This window comes from Pygocentrus nattereri, chromosome 1 (assembly GCF_015220715.1).
Source record: "Pygocentrus nattereri isolate fPygNat1 chromosome 1, fPygNat1.pri, whole genome shotgun sequence".
Taxonomy (NCBI): Eukaryota; Metazoa; Chordata; class Actinopteri; order Characiformes; family Serrasalmidae; genus Pygocentrus; species Pygocentrus nattereri.
Window position 1 is genome coordinate 39,308,979 of NC_051211.1, and position 22,942 is coordinate 39,331,920.

General features: G+C 38.7%; 1 protein-coding gene across 1 annotated transcript in view; it reads right to left on the minus strand.

Moving 5' to 3' along the window:
- Positions 1-22,942, minus strand: part of LOC108425356 (LARGE xylosyl- and glucuronyltransferase 1-like) — a 73,447-nt gene that overhangs the window by 9,785 nt on the left and 40,720 nt on the right. Inside the window, exons 4-11 of the mRNA XM_017693947.2 lie at positions 22,828-22,910; positions 13,851-13,974; positions 11,566-11,737; positions 6,940-7,044; positions 4,706-4,818; positions 4,070-4,195; positions 2,289-2,444; positions 1,671-1,834 (exon numbers count right to left, since the gene is read on the minus strand). Of these exons, the coding sequence (XP_017549436.1) occupies positions 1,671-1,834; positions 2,289-2,444; positions 4,070-4,195; positions 4,706-4,818; positions 6,940-7,044; positions 11,566-11,737; positions 13,851-13,974; positions 22,828-22,910 (1,043 nt within the window). The remainder of the gene's footprint in view (positions 1-1,670; positions 1,835-2,288; positions 2,445-4,069; positions 4,196-4,705; positions 4,819-6,939; positions 7,045-11,565; positions 11,738-13,850; positions 13,975-22,827; positions 22,911-22,942) is intronic.

The window sequence follows — 22,942 nt, forward strand, 5'->3', positions numbered from 1 at the left end:
ATAAACCTCAAACATGAATGTTTCAGAAAGTAAAAGTGAGGTTTTGGCTTTCTAAGGAGAATATCTATATGTACACATTTATTGGGCAACTATAATGGTGCAGAATTATTACGCAGCTAAATGAAAAACACACATTTTCCCATCTGACCTTATTTTCATCTGTTCAAGTGAGAATTATAAACAAACAACTCAAAGCTTTCCAATGAACATTTCTGAGAAATAATAATAATAAAAAAAATTAGTGACCAATATAGCCACCCTTCTTTTCAATAACAGTGATAAGCCTTCCATTCATGGATTGGATTCCATCAACTTTTTGTGCAGCAGCAACCACAGCCTCCCAGACCCTGTTCAGAGAGGTGTACTGTTTTCCTTCACTGTAAATCTCCCGTTTAAGAATTACCCACAAGTTCTCAGGTGGGTTCAGGTCAGGTGAGGAAGGGGGCCACGTCATAAGTTTTTCATCTTTAATGCCTTTACTGGCTAGCCATGCAGAGGAGTACTTGGATGCATGTGATGGAGCATGTCCTGCATAAAAATCATTGTCTTTTTGAAAGATGCAGACTTCTTCCTGTACCACTGCTTAAAGAAAGTGTCTTCTAAAAACTGTCAGTAGGCTTGGGAGTTGATTTTGAGCCCATCTTCAACCTGAAAAGGTCCAACCAGCTCATCTTTAATAAAAGCAGCCAATACCAGTACCCCACCTCCACCTTGCTGGCGTCTGAGTCGAAGTGGAGCTCTGTCCCGTTACTGATCCAGCCACAGGCCCATCCATCTGGTCCGTCAAGAGTCACTCTCATTTCATCAGTCCATAAAACCTTTGAAAAATCTTTCTTCAGATTCCTCTTGGACCAGTCTGGATACTTCAGCTTATGTGTCTTGTTCAGTGGTGGTCGGGTTTCAGCCTTCCTTACCTTGGCCATGTCTCTATGAGCACTGAACATCTTGTACTTCTTGATACTCCAGCTAGGTTGCAGTTCTGGAATATGACAGAACTGGAAGATAATGGGTTCCTGGCAGCTTCACGCTTGATTCTTCTCAAATCCTTGGCAGTTATTTTGCATCTTTTTTTCTCAGCACGTTTCTTGCGACCCTGTTGACTATTTGCAACAAAACAATTGATGGTTCTGTGATCACGCCCCAATATCTTAGCAATTTCAAGACTGCTGCATCCCTCTGAGAGACTTTTGGTAATTTTTGACTTTTCAGAGTCAGTTCAATCTCTTTTTTGGCCCAGTTTGCCTAAAGAAAAAAGCTGCCTAATAATTATGCACACCTTGATATAGGGTGTTGACCTCCTTAGGCCACACCCTCCCTCATTACACAGATACACATCACCTGCTATGCTTAAATCCATTAAGCTTTCAAGTTTATCCAGCTTGGAGTTAGAAAATATGCCTAAAAATGGTAATATGTTCAAAAAACTCACTTGCCTAATAATTGTGCACACAGTGTATTTATACCTCCACCCATGGGGCATATCATTACATTTTCCCATGAAAATCTTCGTGAGCAGGAACTTTTTTGAAAGCTTTAATTTTATTTGGCCTATATAGGGAGGTAATCTGAATAACATAAATATTAAAGATATTGTTTGGAATTGTACAGCATTAAAGAGTTCAGGCTTTCAAAGTACAAACCTACACCAAGTGATTTTGGTTTCCTCATACCTGTCCATAGAGAGCTGGGCCACCAGGGTGACGTCACTCTGGTCAGCGCTGGGCTCGTACTCATAATGCAAGAAGTAGAGGTGTGTGCGGTGAACGGTGAAACGCTCCCGTCGGAACTCGTAACATGGGTCGTCTTCATCAAGCTCCAGCAGAGTCTTCTGGAGCTGAGAAAACAGTCAGACAGCATGAAAGAATGCATTTACTGACACATGCTGGAGACTGCACTGTGTTAAGACTTTCTGCTGCGTGACCTACATGTACACTACTGTGCCAGGCATTATTGCAGCTGCTGTGGATTCTGAGGTTGTAACTGTTTACTAAATCTTGGCTGGGAGTTTTTACTCAAATATGTTAAACTATTTGAGTTTTGTTATGATATTTGCTATTGCACATCATTAAAGATTTACTCCACAGTTTTTCCACAAAAGAAGAGATTTTCCCGGTTTTAAATGACTTCTAGTGGTTCTTCATTCACGGTCACAAAAGGTGGTGAAAGCAAGATAAGGTACAAAGATATACTCCTGTGGGTTTTACATGGGGTTTCGAACAGCAAAGCTGCTTGTAGAAACAGTATTCTTCAATGTTCTCCAACATGTGAACATGTTGACCTGTACCTACATTTTCACTGTTGTGGTCAGTCTCGCTCGGGCAGCCAAACAGCTCCCTCCTCAACAGGTTTCCATCATACTCCAGGAAGGTCAGATAAAGGTTCCTGAAGAACTCCACATGCTTGTTCTTCACCCGCAGCTTCTTAGGAGAGTTCCAGTGGATCACCTGTCCAATCAGACAGAAACAAATTAATCATTTGGTAGCTTACATTTAAATCACAGACCCACCTAGTGGTTGGACCATGCTGGAGCAAGTGAGTTTTGGTTTAAGCTACACTGCAAAAGAGGAACTGCCATGAGTCTTAAACAAAACACTTCAGCAGCTCCAAGATGACCCTGTTCTATAGTTTAATTAACCAGAATTTGGTAAACGAACAGGGGGCTGAGTCAGTCTGGTCCACTCCTCACTGTTAACAAAGGGCTCAATTATGTTCTTCTCTGGCTGTTTATAATGATCTGATATTGTCTTTAGTAGCTTCTAATCTACATAGAATCGACTACTACAGCCCACTACAAACAAAGATTTGTTTCTTGTGGTCTGTCAGGGGTTTTCAGACAAAATTGTTGAACGTTGCATTTTTGGAGCCTACACTGCTAATGTTAGCACCTAGTAGAGATGCCACCCCAACTTATTTGATCCTGATCAAATGTTTGGTGAATCCCCCACTGTGTATGGAGAGTAGGTTTAGCCTATAATCCAAAGAAGTGAAGAATAATCTGACATGTTGAGATTCAAACTACATGTATGAACTGAGGCTACTGCAAGCAGTTTTAGCTTTAACATACCATGTATTTGACAAAGGAGTTCAATTTACACAAGTGAAAATGACATTTTTCATTCCTTACTGGTGAAAATAAGTTTTTACTAATTGAAATGTAATAATTACAAGTGGACTTTTAATTTCATATGAGAAAGTTCAATTCTGAGTTCAAGTCAAACACAATATAGCTATAGTGGCTTGCATTGTAATTAATTTCAGCATATCAATATGATTGTTAATTGTGTGAAAATCTTAACAATTCTTACTCATTTTGTACATATTTTTTTCAACTATCAACAACATTTTCTGATAAAGTTTCTTAATTAAAAGTTAAATGATTTGATATGTTTGGGCTCTGAGACTCCTACTAATCTGGAACCTTTTCCTTTCACATTTCTTTTTTTCTTCCTGCCCCATTTTTGACAGTGGGTAACAGTTTGTGTTAAATGTTCTGCAGCAGAGTTTATATATTCCACGGTTAACTCCTGTATCTTTTTCTACTGATTAAATTTTGCTGCATCTTTACAGTAGTAGTAGTTCATTCAAAGAAATTACTACTTCAAAGAATTACTATTATTTGCCAGCACTGCCTCCCACATAATTCATAGCTTTTGTGAAAATTTTGGATTTCTTTGTTTTCTGTTTCTTTCATTGTATCTACTTTGGCAGCCAGATGGAACTTGGGTCTTTAATATGTAATGACCTCATTTACATATTTATTTTGATTGACCCCTGCCTAGGAAAAAAAACACTTTTAAAAAGACACTGGTGTGCTACTGACCTTCATCATGAATAGATCTTATTTACCTTACTGCACATTTTGCATGGTGTACTGCTGTTGTTTTGGCTTGGTGCGTATTTTTAATTGATGCAGTGTCCAACACTATTGTTACTCTATCTAAACAGAATAGCAGTAACAGCAAGAAGGTAAAATGGAGTGAAACTTTTTTTTACACAAACGTTTTCTCTCTTGCTCTATCACTCTAATATTTCCACCATCCTTTCCATCTCTCACTCTCTTTCCACTCACCTTGAGGTCGGACACATCTTTGTAGCACTTCTCAGAGCGAGTGTGATCAGACAGCTGGACGTTCCAGAAGCAGGGCAGCTGGTGAACCAGGAAGGGGTTCTGTTTGATCACAGCATTGAAGATATCCTGCAAAGCACAACACCAAGCCTTACATTCTGTTACATCAGATACAAACAACCCAAGGCATCTGTGAACATGACTGAAATGGACCAGTCTCATTCGATATAAGGCGGCTGTAAAATAAAAGGCCTCCTAAAGACACTGCATCGCTCGACTTTCCATATTTAATTGCCTGCATTAACAGCTATAATCTAGATAATGAAAGCAGTGATAAAGGGGTGATGACATGGGGTTGGTGAATGGTAATCCAATGAGACTGTGGAGTCAGCAGGAATATCACAGCAGGAGAATAAAGGCTTCTAACAGAGGCTTTAGGTCTTAAAGAGAAATCATTTACTTGGTTTTATCTAATGAACAGTACAATTAGAATGCACTTCAATAGCGTACGCTGAATGTCAACATATTTCTTCACATGAACTGGACGTAAGGAAGTGAAAGAGACTCTGCTGTACCTGTTGTACTCATGAATATGCTCAGCAGCCCCAACTGTGTGTGTGGATGTATGTGTGTTTGTACCTGATCTGCTAGTGATGTTGACAGCATGCTCATCAGCTCCCTCTCTGCTGTCAGTCTCCACATCTGCTCCCATCTGAGCTTCCTCAAACGATCCAACAGCAGCAGAATCACACCTGTAACACGCACACAAATGTGCACACATCCCCCACACATAAAAACAGTGCCATAAATGTAACAAAAAATTTATCAAAAATGGGTTAGAGACATCTTCGAGGAACCACTTTGGGTTCCTTAAGGATATTGTGCTGGAGGACTCTCAAAGAACCATTTTTGTAAATGAATGCATGAATGTAAAGAACCTTGTTAAAGATCCCCCACATGATGTAAAGGTTCTATACCAATTCAAGGCTTTTCCTACAATCATAAGCTCACCAGACACAAATTTTTGCATCTATTTAGTTACTCACTATATGCAATGTTAGATCATTTGCTGGTGCCTCTTGATATGTTAACTAACTTTTTATTTCCCCTAAAAAATCATAATAAATGAAATCCTATTAATCCAAAATAGACATTTTGAAAGAGAGATGCTTTGTCATTCATTTGACCCCTCGCCTCCCCTGGCATCTCATGCTCTGGTTGTAGTCTGAAGTCTATATTGAGAGAGAAACTCAGGCCCAGTTCCAGTTCTTATTTTCACCCCTACCCCTTGGCGAGTGTCACCTTGCCCCTTGGAACTGAGCTAAAAGGGGTAGTGATTGAAATCTTCCCCTAGAAAATGCGACAACCCTCAAATTAACATTACTTCATTAACAGCTACTAGCAGTACGCTGTGGGCAACCCTGCCAGACTGCAGTGATTGCAGAGGAGGGTAAAGTTCAGCAACCTCACTGCGAGTCTTTAAATTTAGGGAATGATATATTTTGAAAGAGGGGAGATCTGACAATTATTCATTATCGCCTACCACTACTTCTTCGGTGATGTGAAGCTGAAGTCAGCTATTGGCCAGCTTCTTGCTTGAATTTTCCCATTCCACCTTAAATGGTGGATCTGATGCCTGAGGTGCCAGAATGTAACTGCTGCATCATTAAAGGTGGAACAGGAAATTTAGCTACTACTGAGACTGCAGCATACTACTTGCACTTTTTATGCTACTTATGAAGAAAAGGACCATAATACATTGAAATGACATTAAACTAAGACAATACAATGGTTATCATAATTTTTTAACAGAGAAAATATTCACATTTGAGGGCTTCTTTGATTGCTTGTGTGGCCATCCTGACAGTTGTATTTTTTCACTCAATGCACATTGTTTAAACTGTATCTCTGAAAAACCTCCGTTTGGAGGGCCATGTAGCCAAAACACTTTGCCCTACCCCTCTATCTCAACTACAATCAGGACACCCCACCCCTATATGTGAATGCATAAAACAGAGCAATAAGGGCTAAGTGGCAGGGGCAAAGGAAATGGGACTGAACCATAGTCCAGGATTTAAAAAGCTGATGAACTGTAGAGCTGAGAATAAGCTGAAGATGAGGTGAGGGGTTTTGCATTCATTGCATGCTTAGATGTTATTGCATAGTAACTGAATTAAGATTGTAGGAAAAAAGAGCAAAGTATAAGAAGTTAGGCTCTGAAGAGATTGACTGTGCTGTGCAAAGGTCAGAGACTAAAAAAAGTGTCCATCTTTCCACTTTGAGGAGACTCAACAATATGAGTTGGATATGAATGGATGTTGAGCTGCCATGAAGCCCTTACTGAGAAAGGGAAATGGACAAAAAAGAACATCTGCAACAAACAAAGAAGCTGCTAGTGTTTTCAGAAGAAAGGACTGAGTCCAGACCTCAACATCACTGAATGTGTTTGAGAATACTTGGATGGTGGGAAGCAGAAAATACAACCAACTTCTAAGACTGAACTTTGGAAGTATGGAAAAATATCCCTGCAGATTTCTTTGAAAAACTGAAACCGAGTCTCCTGAAAAGAATGGGAGCTATAATAAAGGCAAAGTGGACTTTATATACTGAAAAATGTACTTGTTGAGGCATCTGTGTCATTTTCTATTATAATATGTTTTCTGCTTTTTTGATGCTGAAAAACTAAACTTTTATTTTCCATGTAATGGCCTTTTTGATGGGAAAACAGTACTGCAAGTATATAATGGTTCAGCTATTTAAAATGAACTCAATCTTACAGTTGTACTTCTTAGAATTTGTTTCTATTTCACTCATATTTGACAACACTGTGACAGTTTCATTGTCATATCATCTTTCTGTATTGTGTTGATCACCTGTGTTGAAGCCTCTGCCCAGAGCAGGCCAAGGCCGATGGTTCTTCCACAGATTCCCCAAATACCAGTCACTCTGATTCTCCACCAGCCCCAGCACCTGCTGACCTGAAAGAGAGAGAGAGAGAGGTACATAGATGGGTAGATGCATAGGCTTACAAAGTAATAATGAAATTAAATCAGATTGACTGACTGGAATAACTGGAAGCAGATCACAGTCATGTCCCTTTCACTTTAGTGAGCCTTCACGTTCAATGCAGGGCTTTTGCTATTGATTATATTAGTCACCCTTCTACTGCTAATCTACTAATTATTTTGGTGATTAATCAAATAATCAAAGATTTTGAAAAGGGCTGAACAATTAAAATGGACTAAAGTGATTAATAAAACTAAATAGGCTGTCAAAGATTTTGAAATACTTTTCTGGGAAAATAAATAAGCTTTTCAATGAGAATTTTTGTTCAGACCCTCCACAAGTTATAAGAACAGTAAGAGGCAACAATTGTGGAAGACACAAAGCCTCTTATGCTCCACCAGTGGTTCCAAAACGCACTTTGTCATATTCTTTGTAACTTTCATATTTCATAAGCTACGTTCAAAGGGGTGGGTGTCATGAACGCTGTAACTGGCTTCCTTCCAGTCAAATAGATGGGTAATGCAATTTTAAACCCTTATAATAAAAGAAGCTGACCTCACAATTTCTTTTTCTACTGAAAGCTGACCCATTTTTCCACAAATCTGGACTATAAACTATAAACAGATGATGTTTCTTCAGTGATCTGCTCTACAAAAATGATTTTTATGAAATAATACAAAGAGCATCAAAGATTTTTGGCTTTCAGCAGTAAATTGTAAGCATATAGCAATATTTGTATGATCATAAAACAAATTTTCTGTGAATTTGAAAGTTTTTACAAATCAAATAAATGCTAATTTTTACTTTTATTTCATGCAGTTACTGAATAACTTGCCTTGAGATTTGGTGATGTAAATTCAGATGGACAAACCAAAATATACCCTGGAGAATAAGAGGTTAATTTTGGCCAAATGGTCAAAAATCGCACTTTAGGTTTTTCAGGCAAAAAAATAGAAAATAGGCTGAAAAATGCAACACATTAAATAGGACTTCATTGAAGTGTCAAAATATTGGCATCTCATTTGAATCATAATATAATGTAACAATGATATATAATCGGCAATAAACAAGAACTGATTAAAATCCTGCACCGATCTGCACAGATGCATTCAAACAGTTTAAGCAGCAGCACATCAACAGTGGGGAAAAATAGTCGGCTGTGTGGAATACACAGAATACAGCCGAACAACAGAAGCAGAGGGGAAAGTCCCTGCTATCACAATACTATGTCTGTAGCTACAAGCTTTGAAAAAAAAAATCCATGGCCATGCAGTAAAGCATATGAACTAGTTCCATTTTAAAAACATGTTTTTCTTTTAGATCCATGTGCAGATCTACATCTGTAATTGCCACTGGGCCAGAAAATCTGCTGAGCAAATCAAAAATTCATAGCTGCTATACAGAGCAGCCTTCAGCAGTATGCACAGATTTCAGTGAAAAGATCTTTTACTATTACATTATGTGGCCTTCCAGTGAAATCTTCACCTGAGAATTTTCTGCATCCATGTGTGGAAAACACACTCATTTACTGGCTAAACATCATCTGACGTATACGTTAATGAGACTACTATGTCCATATACTGCTGCTGTGTGCGTGTGTCTGTGCGTATGGGTATTAGAGAGGGCATGGATATCTCGCTGGCTGAGAGTCTTCTAAGAATGTTCTTTTATATGTATTATTCAGCCTTTCATGTGACAGGGTCTTTATTTATTTAGTACAGGAGAGCAGGGCACAAACTAACACGGGGCAAATGTAACATGGATAATTTATGTATTTAATTAGGCTCAAGCAGAACATGCTTTTAGTCACATCCTTGTATCCCCATAGCAACATCTATGACTGACAGAAATCAGAAAAATATTTCATGAGATTCATCCTGAATGACTTCAACACACAATTGAGCATTGTGAGAGTTCACATCTATTTTATCGTAATCTCTCCATTGGTGGGCACTGATGGCGATAGCACAATTTTGACACATATAAATAACTCATACTGAGGACTAAACAGGCTAAAGTACACCCTCCACATGGTTAGATTTTACACTTTGTTAGAACTAAGCACTGGTGGACAGTAATTAAGTAAACGTAGTTTACTTGGATGAATTTAAAAATACATTTTTAGCCAACATCTTATCTCTAAACTATCATAAAACTATGTCTCAGACATCATGCAGTGTATTTGTAACCACTTTATGTAATAACTTTCAGTGAAGGATCTTTTGGAGGCATTTAGCAAGACATGTCAGACATCTGGTTCCTTTCACCGCCACTGTGAACAATTCTCACTCTGTATGCTTCTTTCCATATTAAACCACTCAGAATGACTTTGTTTACACCTTATTGATTGAATTATGAAAAAATATTACAAAACTTAAACCAACTGCGCACTGACTTATAGAGATTAGGTTGAAAAATGTATTCCTATTTCCTATTCCTTGTAGTCAAACGTAACTATATGAATACAAATGAGGAATTTTCAGTGACAGTGGCGAAGCTGGAACAGCTATAGCCATATTTGAATGTGGAAGAGTGTGCATGCAAGCATGAATCTCTGATGACCTTGTCAGTGATTGTTAATGTGCGGCAGCATCAGATAATCTGCATAAAAAGCTGCAAACTGATAGAAATCTCCCCATGCTTCAATGCTGATAAATACATTCATGTGATACAGTGTGTCACCCTTCTAGATACAGATATAAATAGCTAGCTGCTCCTAACAGGCACTCAGCGTTGCTGAATATGGCTTCAGTTTTAAAGTGCCTGTAACCCAGTGTCAATGGCGCATGGAAAGTTTTACTGTTTTGTAACCCTTATAAATCTCTAAATTGCCTGTATTGGCTTTTGCCTGAGAGGCAAGACCTCTAGTGAATACATCGTTGATTTGGGGATCAATAAGCAGAGAAGCTAACAGAGAAAGTTAATTAGCCATTTCAAGGCCAGAGAAGTTACTGTTGGAAGCAGAAAGGAGTGAGCATTGGTTTTGTCTGAATAGGCTCAAAGGGACATGTTTCATATAAAGTTTGATTGGCTTTCAGATTCTGACTGCCGAAGAAGATGGTACCTTGCAAAAAAATGCAGCATAATGTTAAAAAGTGCACTATAATATGCACGTCTCTGCTATTATGAAAGACCTTGTCAATCTAGGGTTTAAAAGAAACGGCTTGTTATGTCACTCCCAATAAGTCCTTAAATAGTCAAGCATAGTGGACCCATTATGGATATAATTTGCTGCTTTTGTTGTTTATCTAATTTTACCCAGCTCATTAGTCTTTCTCTAATGAGGCATAAAGTCCTGTGTGCTGGAGAGAGCCTCCATAATGAATGATGTAGACCCACATAGGTTTTGACAGTTAGACTGCAAGTATTTTCTCCTAATTTTAGCTGTGCACTGAAACCAATCATGTTCTTTAAAGACTTTTATCCTGCAGTTATCATAGTGCCTGTTCCTGATAGGAAAGCTACATCTAGATCAAGTTAAGCACTGAGAATATCACCCACTCTCTGATACATGATCAAAAGCAAGATATTTGAGTGGTGAATACAGTTTTTGGTGAGGCCTGTACTAGATGTCATTAAGCAGCATTCTCGTACCAGGAAAAACAGCTTTAAACATATTTGTCAAAAGAAAACTTTCATTTCACTTTACCATGCTGCTTATGCACTCTCTTTGATTTCAAAATTGGATGTGAACTATTCACTGAGGCTTTTCTACAGTGTTCTACTTGTGGTATGGTTTCAGTTTCATTAGTACATTATTGGTCTGGAATGTGGGAAAAAAAAAACTGCATGGTCCCTAAAACGAGCCCCTGAGGAACTCCACTGATTGATTGTGATAATGGCTCCTCTAGAGGAACACACACAGGAGAGCCTGCTGCTCTGTCTGTGAGTAAAAGGGCAGAAGAAACAGTACCCACAGGAATGACCCCATAATAAAGACTTATCCAGACCCCCAGAGATCTACATTGCTCGGGAATTGCAGTCCCATGCAGTGCTCTCCAGACATCTCTTTGCGCCCATGTCCTCCCCCCTTTCTTTCCTATGTTTTCCAATTTGTCTGTTACCACTCAGGCTTGCCAGTGTTTACTCTGCTGTAGTGCAGATGATTTCATAGAATCCTGCACCGTGTACAGTTTTACACGCACATGGCCAAAGGGGTAAAAGCTTAAGACTCATGACTGAAGAAGTGCCAGGCTGATCCACTGTAAGAAGGGCTCACCATGCTCCCTATGGTTTTCTCAATGAATGAGCTTAACCTTGTGGCACTGCTTGCCATGAAATCTACTGCAACTTCATAATTCCAGAGACAAAAAAAATTCTTTAATTCAAAGCATGTACCATACATTTAGAGAGAGTGCATAGATTTGGCAACAAGATTTGCCAGGATAATGAATAACCTTTGCATTCTGTAAAGAGTCTTAAATGAATTGAAAATAAACACAGAAGAGATATTGAATGCCTGAAATCTAGATAATGAGATAAATGTGAAAAACCTTTGAATTTATGAAACACAGCCCATAGCTCAGCGATGTCCGTGGCGAAGGTGATATCAGTATCCAGAACAATGACTTTCTGCAGGTCAGAAGGCAGCGTCTTGGTCAGAACCAGCTTCATCAGGCCGTAGATACCAGAGTAATGCTTGTTGGGGATCCATGACACCTCAGACTAAAAGGAAAAAGCAATGGAAAGCAGGCATGGGCATTCAGTCAAACTTGATATTGAAATTTGCAAGGTATCATTTGTAAAAGAATAGAAAAATACTAACCTAGTCATACAGTATATCTTAAACATATAAAAGTGGATTATAATTGTAATTGTATTTGATATTGTAATTCTTGGGATATAAATGAAGTCATTCAGAGTGGTTTAGTGTAAAATGATGCATTTTAAAGAAACTTATAAACTTTTTTTACAATGGGCTTGATAGGATCCATGGGTCATGATGTCTAGAATGTAAATATGGACATTTTTTTGCTATTTTAAGCTACCAGGGAATCTATGTGAATGCTTTTTTAGAGTTTTTGTATGCAATGTTTAGAATAGTGAAAGAGTGGCAAATCTAAAAAAAATCTGCCTTACAACAGGCTGCATGTACCTTTCTGCCAAGAAAAAAAAAACATTTTATGCCAAAATAATCATCATGAAACAATGTCTCCAGTATCAGGAAGTGTATTCATAACCACTTGTGGAATTTTCTGTTTTGTTTTATTGTATGTTCTTTCTTTATTCAGTACTTCCAAGTTTCCAGCATTATATGTTGAAAAGTCTGCCTATTTTTAAATTTATGGCAGTCTGAGAAAGTGCAGATAGACAGCTCTGTTCAAAGACTGGGCCATTACTGATGTTATAATATGCTGCTTAATGAAAACGGCCTTGCTGCACCCAGTCTCTTGACTCTCTTCGTTGGTGCAGAAAAAGATTTACAATGCGTTTCACTGAAATATTTTCTATGGAGGAGATTTTAGTAGTATTTAACTCTTTGGATATCTGGACCCTGTCATGTCCACTGTGAACAAATCAGTACAGTGTAATTCTCTAGAATGGAGCATACCAAACCAATCTGAATTAGGTAGGCATTTTGAAAAGTTGGTGGAAAATTATTCCCCTATAATTTGTTTCACCTCATACATCAAACAGCAAGTTTGTTAGCTGATAGGAAACTAAATGGCATTGATAGATTTAGTCTATTAAATAGGCAAAATAAGACTGTAAAATGAGATTGAGCTTTATGCTTATCAGCGCTGTCCTGTAAAGCTTTTGATGGGGTACCCTTTAGATGGCTGCAATGGGGTTTCATTATAAGAAAATCTGACAAATACATAAGATGCAGGCTCTACACTGCTCTTTGGTGGAGTTCAGATGTATTCTAGTTCTAAACCCTCAGAGGTCTAAGGACATTTTCTTGATTTTTGCATATCTTCTTAAATTTGCCTATCAATATGATTTGACATGACAATCAGGATAATCTCAGCTCTCTCTATAATGAGAAACTCCTACAGCAACTTTTGATGCTGTAAACTTTTGCATGGCATTTCACATGTGTCTCTGATGTCAACTGAATAAAGAATGAAGGGTTTCAAACATGATCTGTAAGTCCTTAGTGATTTCCTGAGTGTCCATTGGTCAGTTTCACACAAAATGAAGACAAACACATGAATCCACCCATTATAGTGAGAGGCAGATGATGCATATCTCAGCCCCTCTTCATAGATGATGTGTATCTCAAACCCTCCCTTCATAGGATGGGAGTCATTTATGATGTCATAATAAGATGGAAGAGAATTCAAGAGATTCAGAAATGTTTGAACCATATTTCTGCACTGTATTATTGCAAGGATAGAAAAAAAAAAAAAAAAAAAAAAAAAAAAAAAAAATATATATATATATATATATATATATATATATATATATATATATATATATATATATATATATATTGAATTTGACCTGAGGGTGCATCCATCGACTTACTTATGACATTAGCAAGAAGCTTCTTTTCTCATCAAGATCTTTAAATTTTAATTTATGACTTTCACAGTTATTCCAAGTTCTAAGTTCTGATCTATCCCTTATGGAAAATACAACCGAGTACAGGACTGAGAATATGCTGAAAACACAAGATGCTGAAAACATCAGCAGTACTTCCTCAGGCCTGACCAGTCAACAAATTCAAAGGTCAGGAAAGAAATAAGAAAATAGCAGAAAATAGTGTTACACCACAGGTTTAATCCACCACTCAGCAAGTGTAATCCGATCCAGGTTCAGCAGCAGGACTGACCTTCAATTCGTCAGCATCATAGAAGTCCACCCGGACGGCCGGCACCATCCAGGTGCGGAACAGGGAGGCCAGGATCTGCTGGGCGATCGAGTCAGTGATGAAGTGGAAGTGGAGAGGGTTTCGCCTGTCACACACACACAGAGAGCACAAGGTGATCACACTTTGAGAAGAAACATAAGTGTGTACTACCACTTCACCAAAGTAAACACAAAGCTCTCTTGAGCCCTCATTCTGTTCAAATATGAATGGGAGTAGAGGAAAGTACACAATAGACATTCTATTTGTTTTCTCTCAGTGTGATGAGCAATAGGGGTCTTAACCCTCTGTTAAAGATAAGATTCTCCATTTGCCATCTATCTGATACTACTGCACAAGTAAGACCATGCTAGACTGTCAAAGAGGGAATGCCAAATGATAAAAACAATTACTCATGATTCATCATATCATTTTGTAAAATGAATTGTGATTAATTGCATGTGTCTGATTTGCCCAAATTTGACCCTAAAGACAGATTTTTTTTTTCTTTCAAAAGGGGCACATTTTGTTACAGCTAGTGTTGCACACAGAAGTTTGTGCACTGATGTTGTAAGCCTATTTTAAGATTCTTTAACTTCTTTCCAAAGATTTTTTTACCTATTTTAAGTGATTTTATTACAAAAATTAGTCTCACTATATTGGTAGGTAATTTTGCTTGTTTTAAGAAATGTGCTTGCAAAATTATCTGCCAATATAGTGAGAGAATTTGTCTTAATAAAATTGCTTAAAACTAGAAATAAGCTACAAATCAGCTTAAGTGAATCTGAAAATAAGAAACATTAGATAGATAAACTAGAATTAAGATCGTTTTAAAAATAATAAAATCTTGTGTTGCATGCAGAGGTTTGTGCATTGATGTTCTAAGGGAAAATAAATGTACATATCCTCTACACAGAACACATGTCTGCACATTTTAATGCACAATTACAGAATTTAACATATTAGAAAAAAAATATGGCCTGTGCAAAATTTAAAATAGCATGTTAAAATATTTTATCTTTAGTTTTTTCATATATGTTAAACTCAACAAGTAAATAGATATTGAGCAATGTAACAATGCATGATCTCCTTCATTAAAGTAACATTCATTAAAGTAATCTCTGTCTGCAGCATCTGCACTGTATGCCACATGACTGATTGCCACAGTTTGGACACATTTTTTCCTGGAGAGAACAGAAAGCCCAACTGCTCAAAGCACATTTGTAACAGAAGTCAATGGGCAGTTGCTGAACTACACCGTTAGTCCAGTGTTAAAAAATTGGAAAATTTTCATCCCTTCAACCAAAGACCTGCACAGAGTGAAAAAGTGTAGTTTCATATTTGTACTATTCACAAATTAGTCACAACATTAAAAATACCTCCTTGTTTCTGCACTCATTGTCCTTTTTATCAGCTCCAATTACCATATGGGGCACTCTGTCGTTCTGCAACACACACTTACACAACACCATCACGTCAGTGTAACTGCACTGCTGAGAATGATCCACCACACAAATAATACCTGCTCTGTGGTGGTCCCACAGAGGTTTTGACCATAGACGAACACGGTAAAAGGGGGCAAACAATGGGGCAGTCGTGGGCTGGAGGTTAGGGACCGGCAGGTCGCCGGTTCAATCCCCAGGGCCGACAGCACATGACTGACGTGTCCTTGAGCAAGACACCTAACCCCCAACTGCTCCCCGGGCGCCATGGATAGGGCTGCCCACCGCTCCGGGCAAGTGTGCTCACTGCCCCCTAGTGTGTGTGTGTGTGTGTGTGTCTATTCACTAGTGTGTATGTGGTGTTTCACTTCACGGATGGGTTAAATGTGGAGGTGGAATTTCCCCGTTTGTGGGATTAATAAAGTATCACTTAACAAAGTAAACAGAAAAACAGGTGGACTACAGTCTGTAATTGTAGGACTACAAAGTGCATTTATAAGGTAAGTCAAGCAGATCAAATGGACAATGTGTGTACACACAAGAACCTTTTAGGAAGTTTTAATATTATGGTTGTTTGTGTATAATATATACATTTAAAACGTTTATCAACAGAGTACAGCAACTGCTCACCGGCTCTACTGAAAGTGAATTATGAGTCAGTGTGGTTTTCAGTTCTTTCCTAAGTACAGGAAGATTTTGTATTTTGTAGTACAAAAGACTTTGTAATTGTAAGTGAGTGAGATTTTAATTCATTTTCACCAGTTTTACTAGTGTTCTTTTAATACATGCACCTAAGACTGAACTAAAAATCCATCTCACTTACAATTCCCTCCAGTGCTATGTTGTGTATTTTTAAACAGCAGATACAAAAACAGTGCACGAAAACAATAAAGAGAGTGGTGGAGGAATTTCATTCAGCTTGCCCTGAATGATCCTTGTTTATAGGAGATGAAAGAACACCACAGTGTGGAGACAATATAAGTCTGTTTGCAGCTCTGCTGGATACACTGTAAAAAGGGCCAAGTCAGGTCAGTGTTTAAAGACACTAAGATTTTCTGCTCAATAGAATATCTCAATAGAAAACCCCTGACTGAGAAGCCCTGGTGGCTTTCTGAACTGGTAACACAAAAGAAAAGGCCACAAAATACGACATATACATCTGTGTCATCTACAATATGCTAGTGCTGTATGTTAAACAAAGAGAATGGCACACAGCTGGAGTCCTCCAGCTGCCAGACTGAATTAAAGCTATAGGGGAAGCGATGACCATGACTGACACAGCGCTGTGAGGATGCACAAGGCCTTAAGAATCCAGCACGCATGTTAAGCTGAGTCTGTCAATGCACCCTGATAGGCAACATACACTCTTTCATGCAACAGCCATACATTAATTGACTTTACTGCAATTACACACACTAATGAGGTACATGGACCAGGTGTGCTTATGAGTCAGCCAACGGTCTCAAAAGTGAAAGCATATTTACTGCATATGCTTAATGGAATATTCCACTGTTTCTCAACTTAATCTCTGTCTACTGTATAGACAGCCTATGGTCCAATATCACAGACAATCTTTTGACACTGTTTCTTGATACTTAATAGGGTTTATGTAGTAATTCCTGGTAGTTGCTATGGTGTTGCTATAAAGTTGCTATGGTTTTTCAGCTTGTTGACATGGCGTTGCTTGGAGGTTGTTAGGTGGTTGCTAAGATGTTGCTATCACATCCCAAGTGGTTGTTAAGGTGTTGTTGGGCTAGTGATACAGTATCCCAAGTGGTTTCTAAGGTTTTGCTCAGCCATTGCTATGCTATTCCAGATGGTTGGCAAGGTGTTGCTAAGCCATTGGTATGGTGTCCCAAGTTGGTTGCTAAGGTGGTGCTAGACCATTGTTATGCTGTCCCAGGTAGTTACTTAGGTGTTGCTAAGCCATTGCTATGTTATCCCAGGTGGTTGCTTAGGTGTTGCTAGGCCATTGCTATGGTATTGTATGTGGTTGCTAAGATGTTGCTCAGCCATTGCTATGCTATCCCGTTTGGTTGCTAAAGTGTTGCTAGGCCATTGCTATGTTATCCTAGGTGGTTGCTCAGGGGTTGCTCAGCCATTTGTAAGATATTTAAGGTGGTGGTAAGGTGTTACTAACCCATTAGTAACTATAGGTTGATGCTAAGGTATTGCAAAGCCATTGCTATCCTTCCCCTGGTGGTTGCTAAGGTGTTGCTAAGCATACTTGAATAATGGTTACAGAACAGGAGTGTCCAAAAACATTTGGCTACAGAGTGTATTCTGATTGTAAAGGTAGAGGAATAAACATTATATATTAAATAAGTGGAATGGTTTGCATTTGAATGGACACTGAACACTCAGATTGGTTAAAAAGCACAAGTCCTTATGATGTTGCAAAGCTCTGAAATTACATTATATAATCATGTATATCAACCATTCTCACAATTTAGCATCTGCCCAATGGCTTCTACTATAAATGAGTTTCAGACCCACCCAGTTTTCTGTTGTTTTTGTGTAGGGAAATGCCTCAAAATGATTATCTTGTGTATACGATACACACACAGCAGATACAGATGAGGCTGAAATACGCTTGAATATTCCTTCTAACACAGAAGCACAATGACAATGCTGGACTGTGACCTGAATGGACAGAGGAGAGAATGCTTATGTTAAAACAGACCCATTCTCTGGACTGAGGGCACACACATTGTGCATAAGGCCTGGACAGAAAGCTGGCTGCTGATTTGGCAGGTTGCGATTGGGGCAGCAGAATGGTGCTACTGTCATTATCCTGTAGCTCCAGGCTAAAGAACAGGACCCATGCTGTCTCAGTACTGCAGCGAGAAGGAGGAGGTCATCAGCTTTGTCAGTGGGAGGCTTTCACTGCACATCACACTAGCACAGCTAACAACAAAAAGCACCTCAACTGGGACTCGACAGCAGCTGCTCAATTGGCCAATTGGAGTGTGCGTGTAGTGAGGCCCAAACTGAACGAAAACTCCAACTTCCTCCAAAACAGAGGATAAGTTCAGGTGCTCTTGGTAAGGAGCCACACATCCATTACAGAGCTCCAGATGCTTAGTAAAACCCACAGATCCATAGTGTAGAGTTCCACAGGGAGCCAATATAGGCAAATTAAACCATTTGACAAATGGGAAACTGTAGTGACTTTTTTTGGGTTCTAGTTAAAAAAAGCTTAGGCAAGCAAAAAACAGCATTATGGCTGAATTATTTTTAGATTCTGTAGTGCATGCAAGGGAAGACTTACACACCTTTGTTATACCTAAATGTTGCTGTGAGTGCATTATTTCCAGACAGAGAAAGTAAGCCCATTATGCAGAATTATACACTGGAGGCTAATCTCAGTTTATGTCATGTCATACCCGTCTTACACGCTCCATTTGGTTGGAAGGGCCCGACTCAATAGCTCAATACCTGCAGCTTACTGTGCTAATGGAGGGGGCTGGGGAGGAGACTTCAATATACACCACTCATAAGCAGAAGGAGTGAACAGATTTCTGAACAACGAGGAACACAAGACTGCAAATGTCCCAGCAAAAAGGTCAAAGTGTTAAATTATCCTTTTATCAAATATGCACCTACATGGATAGCAGAGTTATTCCAAATATACCAGGTTAGCCAAGACAAGTTTGGTGTGCAAAGTTTCCTTGTTTTGTCTTGCATCAGGACTAAACACGCTAACAGAAGCTTATACCTCACAAATTAGCACCATGCAAACTTGAACAAAATAGCAAGTAATGGTTTTATGGGTTTAATCCACCCCTCAGCCTAAATCACCACACACGTATCACAAACTGTGTTGAGGTGAATCTCAAATAGACTTGCCTATGCCATTTCTAATGCTGTATAGCATAATGGTATCTCTAAAAATGAAGTAGATTGTAGAAGTATGTTGCATTGGTAAAAAACAATGCTGCATTCTTGGTCAAGAAAGGTGTGTTATCTTTTATACATGTAGTCATATGCAAAAGTTTGAGCGTCCCTGGTTAACTTAGACGGTTTGTTGATTTTCCATGTGAAACTATGTTAACACATTCTGTTCAGACAACACAATTCTGCACATTTTTATGTACAATTACTGTTTATTTTCTGAAATTAACACGTTGGAAAGGATTAAAACATACAAAATGACCTGTGCAAGTTATGCTACACAGTTTAAGGGCATTGAGATCTTCCATAGGACAGATCTCTTGCCTTTTAACTTCCATTATTTTGAAATGATGCTTAATAACAGTGTCATAAATGGATCATGGATCACTTTAGTGTAAAATCCATTTTGCCATTTACTTCATTAAAAATTTTGTCATTTTGGGATTACTGTTATAAGCTGTTTAGAAACGCATATTGTTTTATAAACATGCTATTTAATGTGTAATGTGACTGGCTTCATAAAACTTTACATCATCTTGCAATTACAGGCATATATATATATATATATATGAATTACAAACATATGTAGCATTGGTTGAGCTGTCCAGATGATGCAGAAAGGGTGAGCTGGGTTAGATAATGGAAGGATCTAAGCCTTTCCCAGTCTTTGAAGAGAGGAGAAAACCATATCATGTTTGAAGAATTGCAAATGTGCAATCATTCAATCCAAATTCTCCAGCAGCGCTCATTCAGAGTAGAGTTGGTTGACTGTCAGTTTTTTAGAGTTCTCCTCTGTATCATCATTGGACTGTATAAAAATGATTAGATAATGACGGTTCATCATTTGTGAAAGCTAGAACAATCAGCATAAAAAATGCTCGCTGGCTGCATACAGGACGAGTGAGTGAGAGAGAGAGAGAGAGAGAGAAACATATAAACAACAAACAGACAGACAGGCCTATTTCCACCAGTCTTTGAAACAAAGCATTTAAATTCAGAAGATGTAAATAACAGCAGAGTGCAGCACTTTTATGGGCAGAAAATGCATACCTGCTAGATGGAAATAAATAAAAAAGTCTGCATGAAAAGCAATGAAAATGTATTCAGTGTTCCAGAGCTGCTCAAGGTTTTGCCGGGCATAGAAACACAGAGGCAGAAAGTATCTGAAGACTACATGGCCTTTGTTAAAACCTCCTCAAAGGTTTCAAATTCAAACTGAATAGTTTATCTCAAATCATGATCTCCAGATATCTCCTAAATCTTTAGGAAGCCTGGCATCTGCCACAGTGCATAACTTTACCACATACGCAACCTTACCACACACGCAACCTCACCACATGCACAACCTTATTACATATGCAGCCTCACCACACATGCAGTTTAAATCAGTTTAAATCACACAGCAAGCCTTTTCAACTTCTCAAACTATCTGTTCTCTTTCCATTTTTCTCTCTGTTCCTTCTCCCTCTCTCTTTCTCCTTTCTCTCACTCTCTCTCTGTTCCTTCTCTCATTCCCTTTCTCTTTCTGTCCCTTCTCTCTTCCTCTGTTCCTTTTTCTCCTCATCTCTCTCTGTACCTTGTCTTTCCCCTTCCTCTCTCTCTCCAACTGTCCCTTCACTCTCTACCTCCCTCTCTCCATCTTTTTTCTCTTCAACTCTCTCCCTCTCTTTCTTTTTTCTGTCCTTCCTCTCTCTACCTCTCTACATACTTCTCTCTTTCTTTCCTCTCCACACCTCTATTTTTCTCCTTTCTTTAAGTTTCCTTTCTCTGCCTCTTTCCTTCTGTCTCCCTCCCTCTCATTTCTTCTCTCTCTATCTCTCATGGTCTCCTTCTCTAGCTGTCTCTACCTCTCTCTTTCCTACTCTCTCTCCCTCAGTTCCTCTTTCTTCTTCTCTCTTTCTCCTTTTCTCTCTTTCTCTACACTGTGGGACCTTGTTTGGGAGAAGAGGAGGAGAAATTGGATGAGAGCTGAAGTTCATGGAGGTTACGTTGCCAGGCAACAGTCTGCAGTCGTGAGAGAAGCATATTCAGATTTGTAAGGAGAGGACAACAGCGAGGCCAGCACAGAGAGAGAGACAGGAAGAGAGAGAGAGAGAGAGAGAGAGAGAGAGAGAGAGAGAGAGAGAGAGAGAGAGAGAGAGAGAGAGTGTGTGTTTATGTGTGTTGCTGATCTTGCAGAAAATGAAGAGATGCTAAAGTTGCCCACAGCTGATGACATGGCACCAGTTTTGTTTTTGGCTTCATACCACTGCAGTTGAGGTTAAAAATACACCACAGGACACTGCAACCTAAACAGGGCAACAGAGAATCTTCTATAAGAGCACTATACAGTATACTATGGGTGAATAGAATAGAATAGAATAGAATAGGCCATTGTAGGCTTAAGCCAACTGACAATCATGGATCACTGATAGATGTCATCTATTAGTGTCGTGATTATATTACAATTCACAAGAACAAAAAAGAAAAAAAAACTACAATTACAGACCTTAAACAAAACAGTAAAGAACAGCTACAGAAACACCAGCTGACACGCTAACTTCAAATGATAAGATAACCTGTTTTATTATCTTAACCCCTTAAATGGCCAGGACACACCAGTGGGCCCAAAGATCTATTACACACTTATATAAACTAAAAATAGCTTCAAAGGGTTGCACTTAAGTCCCTGCAGTCACTGAATAATAAACATTAGAAATCAGCCTGGGATTTTAAGGGTTTAACAAGTACGGACTGAAAGGCTGTAAACACACAGTTTATTAAACTTATAGCAAAAACTGCCAAACACCAAGAACTACCAAAACACAGCAAGAACAGTTAGCTTACACATTTCTAAGAATGGTTGTTGCAGCTTCTCTGTACTGTTATCACATAACCTACCGAGCTCAAGGACATTACTGAACAAAACAGCCGCAGATACAGATTAAGAGAATTTGCAGTTTGTAAATTAGAAGTAGTTGCTCAGTCAGTATTCACAGCACTTTCTTTCTGAAAACATGCTTGCACTGTGCTGACAGGTTTTGGTAACTCAAATAAGGACTCTCTACAACGGTGGCGATCAGATGTATCTGAATGCACATGTCGAAATGTGAGGTGGATGGGCTACAACAGCAAAAGACCACATTGAGCTCCACTCATGTCAACCAAGAACAGGATTCTGACTCTAATGTGAGCGCACGCTGACACAAATTGGACAACTGAACATTGGAAAAACACTGCCTTTCTGATGACTCTCCATTTCTGCAATATGAACAATGGTAGGGTCAGGATTTGGTGTAAAGAGCATTAATCCAGATATGAAATCCAAAGGTGTGCTGGTGGCATAGCAAAGTAGTCCTTTTTTTGCTTTTAAAAGCAGTTCTTGCTACACCCACACTATCAATATTATCATCATTCATCAATGGCCATGATTAGTTGATATTAGTGCACATTCTCCCAAGCCTAAATTACTGTCTGACTGTGCTGGAAACTCTTTGGTCTCCCTCTGTCACAGTAAACCTCATACCAACAATTTAAACCACTCTCAGTTATACAATAAATTAATTATACAATTAAACAAGAATCATTGCATAATGGACATTTAGAATGACTTAGGACACAAATGACAATGGAATAAAATATCTTACCTGTGGAACAGGACAGATTTCACCAGCGTCACCACATCTCTGCTGGCATTGTACCCTGCACACACTATAGCCATATGAATTGTCTGGAGAGAAGAAGGGTAGGAACAGGAGACAT